Source organism: Sinocyclocheilus rhinocerous, unplaced genomic scaffold (assembly GCF_001515625.1).
Source record: "Sinocyclocheilus rhinocerous isolate Xijiao unplaced genomic scaffold, SAMN03320098_v1.1 scaffold691, whole genome shotgun sequence".
Taxonomy (NCBI): domain Eukaryota; kingdom Metazoa; phylum Chordata; class Actinopteri; order Cypriniformes; family Cyprinidae; genus Sinocyclocheilus; species Sinocyclocheilus rhinocerous.
Window position 1 is genome coordinate 100964 of NW_015656606.1, and position 12378 is coordinate 113341.

Consider the following 12378-nt stretch of genomic DNA (forward strand, 5'->3'; position numbering starts at 1 on the left):
AAGTGAATCTAGCAGCCTGTGTGAAATGCGCTGTACTACTGTCCTTTCATTCTGCACCAGTACAAATATGTGCACGCGTTGCGCGTGTTTTGCTCGCTTGAGTGTTTCTGCATTATATGAGTGGCTTTGAAAATAACCGAAGGATATACAGTCAAACCAAACATTATTCAGAGACCAGATATAATTTTGGATATTTTTTTACTAGTGTGTAGGACACTATAGTTCATTTATGTAAGTGAGGATAGCCAAATAAAGTAAACTGTGTCAAATCATACCCAACAATTCTTCATACAGTGGACTACCAGTAAAATTGATACAAATTTGAGTCCAAAAATTATTCAGACCGAGTCTGGGAATAAACTGAAGTTGAGGTTTGCATGAAGCTGGGTGGCAGCATGCCCAGGAGACTACTGTCATTACTGCCAGGCTGTCAGGCTGTCATTAAGGCTAAGGGTTGCCCGACTAAGTATTGATGGTTGTGTAAATACTGTCATACTAACAGCTGTCTAATTTTTGGTTGATTGTAATCTATTACATACCTTTCTATCAAAATGATCTAACATTATCAAGCTGAATTTGTTCTGACTCCGTTTAACTCTGAGTTCTTGTCATATTTTATTACCATTTTCTAAACTATAACGAATAAACTGTGATAATGTGAGAAATGTTGAAGGTGTCTGAATACATTTTGGTTTGACTGTATCTATTTGATAAATGAAGTTAACCAACTAACATTATACATACTCTTTTGGTTTCTGTACCCAATATTTAAAAAATTTACAAATGCAATAAAAATATCGGTATCAGTACTCGGTATCGGCAAGTACCAAAAATAAAAGTATCGGTATCGGGCGAGTACTGGAAAAAGTGGTATCGGTGCATCCCTAAAAATAAGGTTATCATGAATGAATATTATTATTATTATTATTATTATTATTATTGGTTATATTTGTATATTTGTTGTTATGTATTCGCTTTATTTTCCCTTCATTTCGATCTCTTTACTTAATATTCTGAATATTACTTAATATGTTTTGTAAATACTGTATATGCCCAACATGCCAGTAAAGTTTTGATTAGTCTCTATTTCTGGTGCACTTACGGGGATTTTACTGGAAGTTCACTTTAAAGGTTGAATTTAACAGATATTCATTCTGTTTCGGCTAGTAATTAATAGGCCACAATTATAAACACTAGCAGTGTTTCGTTTCATTTGCACGTTTTAAAATGTGAATGAAACAAAACATTCAAAATAAAGTATCAATTTCTGATAATCCCAGGTTGCTAAGGTCACATCTGTTTACGCATTAAACTCGTGGCCACGAGGAAAATATGTTGTTCCCTCAACATTAGAAATCGTGGCCATGAGAAAAGGATCTCGAGGCCATGACTTCAAATCGACAAAATGATCTCGTGGCCACGACAAAACTAAGTGAAGTGAACATGTCCCTTCCCTGTCACTGTAGTTTCAAACAGATAGGAATTCATAAGTTTTACTTTTTCATCACTTTTCATTGATTGCATTTTATAGTGCAAAATACAGTCAACTCTTATTGCTTTCATTGACATGAACCATTGCAATTTTAATTATTGATTAAACATGTATTATATGCCATAATTTCACCTCCCATTATTCTTGTATTTTTGTAATGTTGAGCACTGTAATACATGAAACAGTGTGCGTGTCACAGTTATTAAATTGTCCTTTTCATGCAGTCTTAGTTTACTGAATTATTAAACTGAGCATAAATGTTTGGACAATCTGGATTTACAGAATCATTCAATCTTTTGGTCTGATGCACTTATGAGAACTGTGGTTTAATCTCAAACAAGGGAGTAGGTTTGCTTTTGACATTTTTGGGGACATAACAGCAGACTATGTCCCCCCCCCCCCCACACACACACACACACACACACCTTTGACCACAGTTGCATGCCATCTAAAGTATTTATTTATAGATTATGGTAGCCAACATATTCATAATTCATAAACATAATTTTTTGTATTATTATTGTTTTTATGTTAGTATGTTTTACAGACAATTTTGATTTTGTGGTGAACCAACAACATTACAGCAGCATCAGAGCGCTGGGTGTCTTAATCATGCACCACTTTATTTTAATATTAATCAGATTGGACCCAGGATGATTCTGAAAGAAAACTCTACTCCGCCCTGTGCATTCAATGTGCGTCCTTAAAACCGCACAGTTTTCTAAAGTGTTAACTTTAACTTCTTAAGTAAGATAAATTGTATGACATATTTCAGAAGCACCTACATTTACAAAAACATATATTTTTGTATTGTTTGATCAAAATTATTGCTAGGGACAATTTGGTAGTCGCTGGATATTGGTATGGATCAAACAGACGATGAACACTATTAACCCATTTGTGCCCAAATTTTTCTGAATGGTTTCATGCATATAGTCATGTTAATAGCGTCCTATGTGAACATGTTCTGCATTTATTTTCCCCAGGTTTTTTTTCTTTTTTTTTCTTGAAAATCGTATTTGAATGTGCGGCTACTATAGTTGTCGGTGGGCAAATATGTTGTATGCACACCTTCAATGTCAAATTTGAATAAAAGGAGAGCATTTTGCATCTAACTCAAAATAACTGCTTTCAACAGATCAATCTTTATTCATAAACAAATGTATCATGCATAAAAGTCGAAGAACATTCGATGCAAACCCAAAAAAAGTAGCATCTAGCTTATAATCTCATGAATATGAAAACACAACAAATCCATTTGTCTTAAAGTGGTGGAACATAGTGCAGAACAAAGTGCAGCCATTAAGTTGCCCCAACAGGGTATTGTGTATCAAAAAGTTAAATGAAAATAAATAAATAAAAATAAATAGAATGAAAAAAATCTATATCATAAAAAAAGGTACCTGAAAGAAAATTACGCATTTAACTGTTTGGTTACCAACATTCTGCAAAATATCTTCTTTTGTGCTCAACAGAAGAAAGAATCTCATAGGTTTGCAACTTGAAGATGACACAATGATGACACAATTTCCATTTTTGGGTGAACTTTCCCTTACGTAAGCAGTTTTAGTATAAGTAGCCTAAAAGGAGTACTGCAGTGAATGTACAAGTAGTTTTATAAATTTACATAAACATATTTGCATGTGATGTAAATATGTAAAATATCACATATTTTATGAATAAACACATATTGATTAGGTCTAATGGATTAACCCTGACAAAAGTCCTTGATTTTCATGAAATTAATGATATTCTTTTTAAAATATATAATTATTTAAATAATTATCATGTGTAGGCTACACCCATGATTGTTTGTTTATTTATTTACTTATTATTGAACATGCAGGCATTTTCATTCTTAGAGGTGTGTTAGTTAAATGAAAATAAATAAATAAAAATAAATAGAATGAAGAAAATATTACATCTATATAATAAAAAAGGTATACCTGAAAGAAAATTACGCATGTTTTTTAGGCCCCTAGTATTCAATGGCTGACTGTAGTAGGTGATTTCATATAATAATGTAAATGTAAACTCATTACTTGTCTGAATTTCAACATTATAATGGAATCATAAGTCATAAAAAGAATTAGGGTCCTTGTACCTGAAAGAAAATTACGCATTTTTTAGGCCCATAGTATTCAATAGCTGACTGTAGTAGGTGATTTCATATAATAATGTAAATGTAAACTCAATACTTGTCTGAATTTCAACATTATAATGGAATCATAAGCTACTAGTCATAAAAAGAAGTAGGGTCCTTGACCAATTAGAATGAAACGCATCCAAACTGAATAAAGGGGTCTCAATATTCTGCCCCTTTCAAGACATAATGCCATAAAAGGGAGAAAACGATAATTTTACAGCAATTAATTCCATGCGTTAGCTCTTTATCTTTCCATTATTCCTTTTGTGTGACTGACGGAAGTTTGTAAACTAGCAGGGGTAGGAACTTGACAGACTCATGTGACAGGAAGGAAGTGAATACCTTTTTTTTTCTTGAAATCCTTTATTTGGTTGTTTGCTTGCATGTCATTGAGAAATAAAACATGGATAACATCTAGAAAAATGCTTACAAAAGGAAAATGACAAATATAAACTGCGGCAATTATTATATGATGCAATCAAATTTATAGCAAAATGTGGTAGTTCTGTATGTTGTTTCAGGGTTGGCATCATCTCTTCTCAGGTGTTCTGGATCCAGACTGAAGCTTGTGTAAATCCTAGTTACCACGGGATGTCAATCTCAAGATTTTCATTGAAAGAATTACTATTCCTTAAACACCAGTGTATTTAACAAAATCACAAACATTCAGAACGTCATAAAATTGTGTACATCATTTCACAACAAAATGTCTTTCTGTTTTTAACCCCAAACATGGTATAGTACAATATTGAAAGAACATACTTTTTTGTTCAGGCAGCATTCATAACATCTTTCATCAAGTGCAATTTTAACTTTAAATAATAATTTTCAGAAGGACATTGAGTGTGAAATATGTGTCTGCATGAAGAACTAATGTTACAACTTATATATAGATATATTTATTTATTTGTACTGTGCAATAGATTAAAGATATGATGCACTTTGTTGCTAATGTAAATTTGACAACTAAGGACTGACAGCATATCTTGTTTGTTTAGATATCTGAAAGTAGTGTCATATTTTAAAACACTTTTATCATCTTTGACAAAAATCCACTGAATGAAAATATGGTATCCAAAGAGAAAATGGTGTCAAGACCCAGTGACTTGACATATTCATATTCCATTGGCAGCTCTTTCAGAAGTCTTGGAGAACGAAAAATAAAGTGTTCTGCAAGAAAAAATGTAAGTTTTTCAGTCAGTTTTACATTTCCTCCTCTGCTTTCGGCTCTCTTCAACATCACTACAGCATCTTGAATGTTCATCTTGAGTTGTTCTAAAACCATACACTTCACTTGAAACTGTTTGGTGAGCAAAGTATTAACTTCTACTTTCTGCTCCTGGCTTGATAATTCTGCATATTTTAGAATCTGTGCCAGATGAGACTTGTATGAGTTTATTGCCTTGTCAGCCTTTTCTAGATCAGCCAATGCTTGAGTGATATAACCAGTGTCTTTCTTCTTAATAGTGGTCAGTGCACGATTATAGAGAGGAATAATCTCCCCAGATGCACCATCCTCCAAAGCTTTGGTGAACATCTCAATGCTCTCAGTAAGGTATCCTTTCTCACGGAGATTGTTTCCAGACCTGATGTAATAGTAGACCATGGAGGATGGAGACTGTTTAGTCAAAAGCTTTAGGTTTGCAGTCATCAAGGCTACCTTCAGATGTTCCTTCATCATTTCAATGTCCTTTTCCTCACTAAAGTGCACCAGGAGCCACGAACCCCAGCACTCATTAAGAGAGGACACGATTACATCAAGCTGGTTGGAAAGAAAGACATAGATGTCTTTGTAAATGTTGTCCAAGACATCAAGGTAGACAGAAAAAAGCTCTTCCTTTTTTATGATTTGTTGAATGTCTTTAAGAAACCCAGAGAGCCTAATCTCAACCTCAGTGTTTCTGGCGACTTTTGCCTGTTCCAGATTACTTTCCTGAAATGGATATGAATTCATGGTTAAGACAGCTGTTAGGGCAGAGACCATCGCCTCATGATTAGGAGAGCTGTGATTTTCCAGGTACTGATTAACTGCTTCAACAAATAGTTCTTCTGTGAAACAATGTGACATCTCCTTTATTAAACAACACAGAGGGTCAAGTAAGTTAGTGGAAGATGCCATCACCCTTTTTACAGAGTCAGAGAAATGACTGGCACACATGATGAGTTGAGCAGATCCTGGACTCCCTTGACGAGCCGTTCTTCCAAATGCTTGCTGTTCGACACGGACGTTCAGAGGTAAGAAGGTTTGCACCACAAACAGACCTCCAGCCTCATTTACACTTTCACTGACCTTTAGGTCTGTACCTCGACCTGCTAGATTAGTTGCAATGATGACGTCCCCTGCTTGGACAGTTTTATTTATTATTGTAGAGTTATTCATGTTGTTATTTACATATAGTTTTAGTTTTCTGTTTAGTTTATTTTTAAGAGTCTTGTGAAATATTTCTGCATGATTGATGGTTTCACAGATGACGAGAGCTGCTCGTGGACCTCGATAAACTGTGGAGATCACTTGATGCTTAACAACATTACAGACGGTTCTGATCCACTCGTCTTCTTCAGCTATCACCAAACCCTCCAACTCATAAAGTTTCCTTTGTCTAAATAAAGGGATCTTACACGTCTCAATGCCATTGTAGAGTTTCTTCAGCATGTCAAGCTCTGTTTGGTCCCCCAAAGTTCCTGTGATCCCATAGACGCTTTTTTTGTATTTCTTAAATAAGCCAAAATTAGACATGAAGTTTGTTATTAGACTCATGTTGGAGAGTTTAGTTTGGTGTTTCATCTCCAGAAACTGCTGAAGTCCTTCCCCCCATCTCATGTTGTTCTGCACGACACCAGTGCATTTGTAATCGACAGGAGCGACTCCATCTCCATGAAGGACATATTCATGGCCGAGATTCCTTTTTGTAGCTAGCAGAGCATTTTCAATCCAAGTTTGTACGTTCCCATTGATGAGATCTTGAAGGTCTGGGATACAAGATTCTTTTGGTTCCTTTATTGCCTCAGACTGATAATGCTTTTTAATCATTTTACCCAATGATTTAACTAGAGAGTCCTCCTCATAGTACACTAAACGACATTGTCCATTTCCGAGGAGCAGAACAGATATTTCTTGTCTTTTATTTGTACCTGTGGAACTGAATTCATTCAGTTTCTGTAAAGTCCCATCAGGCGCTTCCTGGTACAGTTTAAAGAAATGCTCAGGAAATTTTCCCACAAACATGGTTAAAAATGCCACCATTTGCACAACACTTGCATTATCAAGCTGTTTTAGAACATGTGTCATGTTTTCTTGCATTTGCTTAGTTTTTATAGGCTTAATTCCTGATTTCACAGCCATCTGCACAATATTGAGTTGATCAATGCTTTTATTTTCAGTAATGATTTCAGACAGAAGCTGAGAGAGGAGCTGAATGGGGCCTAAAATCTCTCCAGTGTCTAAACGCTTCAGCTGATTGATGACAAACCAGATCTTTGCCAATATTGCATTGAGAGATTCCATTAGAGGAATCTCAGTGCTCAAATAAACCACTTCAAGACCTTTGTCCAGCATTAATGAGTCCACCTCATCCACTATAACACACTGAAACTCTCTGTTAGGTTTCAAGTCTTGTATATGAACACGTTGTCTCAGCCAATCAGCTGCAAAACTGACAGTCGTACCGTAGACCACCTGACATTCATAGCACTTCTTCAGCTCTTTGTCTTTGGTTTTGTTGCTGTTGACGTCAACAGTGATATTCAGTCTCTTATAAAAGGCAGACCATTCTTTAGTATGAGAAGATGACGTTTCATGCTTTGGGATTTCCAGTAGGCATAATATCAGTTGTGTTCAGTTTGTCATGTGATTTGAAAGATTAGGAAGTGCATGCCAGTATTTATTTACATATTTACAGTACCAAAATGGTGTGATACAGTCAATTAGTTGTGAATACAGGTTTCTTTGCATTTCAGGTGTGGTGTGATGGTGTGTTTCTTCACCGACAGGTTATTTATGGAGAGCAATGACAGTCTGGCATGACTGCTATGCTGGTTTCTTTTCCTTCTGTTTTGTTTTGCTTTTCAGACATTCTTCATTTATCAGTCTGCATTCTTTTTTAAATAAAACATACAGGAGTACTGTTAAGCTTTTGTTGATATACAGGAAGACTAGTATTGTGCACTTGCTGTGTGGTTAAAGGTGGTTTTGTAGGACACACCATGTTGGACTCCTGCTTCACAATATTGAATTTCAACGAATAATCTCTAGCAAGGTTTTTGTTTTGGCATTTTATGATTTTGATGTGCACCAATTAGTAATTACTGTTATCTCCAGAAAGATCAGAAAGACTGTGTCATATAATTATGTTAGGCTTGTCTATGCTGTAACAGTAGTTATGATTATTTTCTGTCTTAATCACAAATATTGTTTATTAGCAGCTTAAACCAAACAGGGTTCGATTACAACAGCTACTCCCTTTGAGGATGAATAAAGACAGACTTTAACAGAATTATTCCTTTAATATGATTATTTATTTATTTTGAATAATTTAAAAGCCTACTGAATTTTAAAGTAGAAAGCAAATCTTGTTAGGGTGCATTTACAAAGTCCAATCTACTGAAACAGAGTTGAGTAAACTGGTTTATTAAAATGATTAACTGAGTCTTCTCATCTGATCAGCTTTACTTTATCAAACATTCATCTGTGATCATGATCAGAAACATGTGTTCAGTTTAAACAGGATTTCTTTGGTTGGGTATTTTATACTGTGTTTAGTTTCACTTTCACTGTGCCACGAGATCTGCAAGAATCTGATCATAGATTTGTATTTCTAGATAATTTTTATAAAGCTGTCTTCAGATCAAATTGGAACTTCTTGAGTAGCATAAATAAAAAGTGTATTTGTAATCACATTAAATAAATGAATAACATTTTTAGTTATATATTGTCTAGATGGTAAAAACCCTTTAAAGAAATTAAAGCAATTTTCCTGAAAAAAACGTATTCTGTCTTTTGAAAGATGCCTTTGTCGTTCCAGCTTGTTCCCTGTATTTGTAAAATGGCTCAATATCCTCTAGAGTGTAAAATAAATTTCTGAAGCAGAATTAATTTCATAATGAGAACAGGACAGAAAATTTGAGATTTCTAAAGCAGTCGTGTTGTGTGTAGTTGGTTTGCCAAAGTTCTTTCATAAAGCCCTCACTGAATATTACATTTCCCCAAATAAATCTGTGTCTAAAGGTATGTGGTAATTGGTAGTTTTAAGACTTCTTGTGCAGATTTATCATACATGATTTATACAAACACTCAGTGTACAATAGCTCAGCAAATCTTTCATCAAATCCCAACTTTATTAAAATAACATTTAAATAAACAGATTTAAATGTTATCAGATTGACAAATGACAATTGTGGCAGTTGACACTTAAAAGAGACTTAAACAATAGAACAAAAGTGAATATATAAACCATAAAACCCACATAACAGTTGCACTTAGCAGAAAATTTTTTTTTTAATTAAACATCACTTAATGTAGTTAACCAAACTGATTGATTTCAATCAAATAAAATGTAGGCTCTCGTTTTCCATAACTTTTCATTATTTGTAATTTACAGTGCAAAATTGCACTTGTAGATTTCACTGAAATAAACCATTACAATTATACGAATTGATTATACAGTTAATGCCATCATTTCGTACCTCCCATTATTCTTGTCGCTTTGTGAAGTTATGCTCTGTAATCCGTGAAACAAGGTGTGTTGCACTGATTAAATTGTTCTTCTCTTCATGCTGTCTTAGTTTATGACATGAAGAACTGGAATCTAGATAAAGAAGAAGCTCAAATATAAGATTAGTGTCACGTGTTTTTCTCACCACATTGTACAGTGTTGTTAAGTTATATGAGTGTATGATTATTCTAAAGTGGAAAATAGTCAGAAAATAATTCTGATTTGTCCAACTGCAAGTATGTTATAACTAATGTGTTTGCAAACAAAGCAAACATTTAAACACATATCAAATTATAAAATACGACATGCAGATGTATTTCATAAGACAGTAAAATCATCATAAACACAGAAAATCAGTAATTATTTTCCCATTTTTGCCACTAATGGGACCACAAAATATCTGCAGTTACAGAATCATCTATAATTTTTTGATCTGATGCACTGATTATAGCTGCAGAAAACTGAGGGTTAGGCTCATTACTTCACAACAATGATTACAAATAGACTCCTTAATTCAAGGTATAGTTGCTTCTGGAATTGTGCAATGCTAAAGTATACTTTTTATAATAACGTAATTATTAAATAATTTTCAATAAACAAGGCATTTACCTGGCAGGATAATGCAGCAAGTTAATGCAGATTTTTTTTTTTTTTTTGTGAGTGGGCACTTACAGTAAATGGTATGCGTTTGGAAAATACTTAAAACACTTCTTTGTCATGTAAGTTCACAAGATCCTCAATGATGTTCTGCTTTGGGTTTAGTTCAGTTTCAAACTTAGAAATGTTTTAATTGGAGGAAGCCTGTTAAATTAATTTGTTAAAATGAATAGATTTCTGTTGCTGGGTTGATTTTCTTTTCTTTTCCTTTGATAGTTTAGTTTAGATTCTGCTTCCTAGTCAGAGCTCTGTTTTTTTGGGGGGGGCATTTTTCCTTCATGAGTCAAAGGTTATTTATTTGTCCAACCCAGTCTCATAAAAATACGTACCTCTGGGTGCTTTTCTGCAACACCGTTTTTACGTACCTTACTGCACGTTTCGCCGCAGTTTCAATGTCTCGCGAAAATGTGCCCCCGGGTACGTTTTTGCCATGAGACCAGGTTGCATTTGTCAGTTGCACAGCTTACAGTACATTGGGTGCACTGGACAATGCTTGTGATAAGGCTGAGATAGTGAGTTAGATTGAGCTGTTATTAACAGGATCAAGGCAGTGGTATAGAAAAGTGACGTGCTATACAGTAAGTCAGCAGACTAGTAGTATAAATATTATGAATATTAAATTAAAAAATGTGTACTACTATAAGTCATATCTGAGTGTTAAGTATGTAGAGGTAGTGGTGATAAAGGTATAAAGTGTCTGGAGCAACGTTGTAAAGAAGAGTGGGCCAGAATTCCTCCAGAACGATGTGAGAGACTGATAAAGTCATAAAGAAAATTATTACTTTAAGTTATTGCTGCTTAAAGTGGATCTACAAGCTATTAAATCAAAGGGTGTCCTTAGTTTGTCACACATGGCTTTTCCATATTGGATTTATTTTTGCTAAATAAATAATGAAACGGTGTGATATGTCATGTGTTGTTGTTCATCTGAGGTTTTATTTTCTAAATGTTAAGACCTGCCAAGGACCAGATGATGTTTTATTATGTCCTGATGGAATTCAACAGGGTGTCCTTTCTTTTTCACATGGTTGTATGTATTGTATTTATTTGATATACAGTGGGTACGGAAAGTATTCAGACCCCCTTAAATTTTTCACTCTTTGTTATATTGCAGCCATTTGCTAAAATCCATTTTTAGCAATGCATATGTATCTCATATGAAGTGGATATGGAAACATACTTCAAATTACTCAATCAACAGTCAGTAATGGGGAAAGCAAAAGCAAGTGAACTGGCCACCTTAAAAATTCAATTTACAGTTTTGGCCATGATAATAAATACTTATTCATGTTATCCATGTTTGTTAAGTGTCACAGTCTATTAACAGATCACATTATACATATCTTCTTAAAGGGAAGGTTTACTCAAATAAAATTGAAAATTGTCACCCTCATTATGTCAGACTCTGTTCCTGTCCTGTGTTCCGTGTTTTGTGTTTTGTTCCCCACGTGCTCCATGTCCTGTTTTTTTCCACCCGTGTTCCTCCTGCCCTTATTTGGTCCTTCCCGTCCCTGTCCTTATTAGGATTATTGATCCCAGGTGTTGCCTCATTAGTTTCCATGTATATTTAAGCCCTGTGTTTCCTGAGTCGAGTGTGCTGTCCTAAACGTCGATCCCCGTTCCTATGTGTGTGTTCCTTGTTCTGTTTGGATTAATAAAGACTGTTGATTATGATTCTCCTGCGTTCTCCTCATTCCTCGCTCCTTGTTCCTCGCTCCTCACAGTAGGCACACCGTGACAGAAGACAGCACCTAACAGAAAGTAAGCGGTGCCTCTTCTCCCTGTTTTTGTTTTCGGTGTTTTGAAAGTGTTTTTGTTTTCCATTTCCCCCCCGCGATTATGGAGATCGCTGCACGCTTCATCGCTGGAGGGAAGGGATCCTCCTTTGTCTGGAGAGCGTCCTGTCCCGAGTCAGAACCAGCCCGCCGGCCGCGGCTCTCTCCAGCCCGCCGGCCTTTCCTCAGTCAAGCCCGCCGGCCGCGCCGTTCTCCCTTAACCAAGGGAGGAGTATGAGGAGGAAAAGACTGTTCTCCGCCCTCATCCTAGCCCCAGAGCTTGCTCCAGTGTCGGCTCCAACCCCAGGGCCCGCTCCAGTGTGGGTTCCAGCCCTAAGAGGGCTCCAGTTCCTGAGTTTAGCCCACAGAGGGCCAGTCCCCACTTCCTGCCCAAGGAGGGCTCCAGTTCCCACGTCCAGCAGAAGGAAGGCTCCAGTTCCCACGTCCAGCAGAAGGAGGGCTCCAGTCCAGCTCCATCCTGAACTGTCTGATCCGCCATGGCTTCCCAGTCTGGCTGCTCCGCCATGGTGCCTGAAACGGGAGCCGCTCTGGAGGCCTACCATCCTGTGGTAGCCTGTCCTGAGAGGCCTCCAGATC

The 12378-nt window shown here is 36.0% G+C and overlaps 1 protein-coding gene and 1 pseudogene across 1 annotated transcript in view; both read right to left on the reverse strand.

Annotated features, from left to right (window-relative positions):
• LOC107720463 (GTPase IMAP family member 7-like) overlaps positions 1-1631 on the reverse strand; it is a 3262-nt pseudogene extending 1631 nt beyond the window's left edge.
• Positions 1632-4659: 3028 nt separating this feature from the next.
• LOC107720464 (protein translocase subunit SecA-like) overlaps positions 4660-12378 on the reverse strand; it is a 12386-nt gene continuing 4667 nt past the window's right edge. Inside the window, exon 2 of the mRNA XM_016528184.1 lies at positions 4660-7437. Coding sequence (XP_016383670.1) covers positions 4660-7437 — 2778 coding nt within the window. The remainder of the gene's footprint in view (positions 7438-12378) is intronic.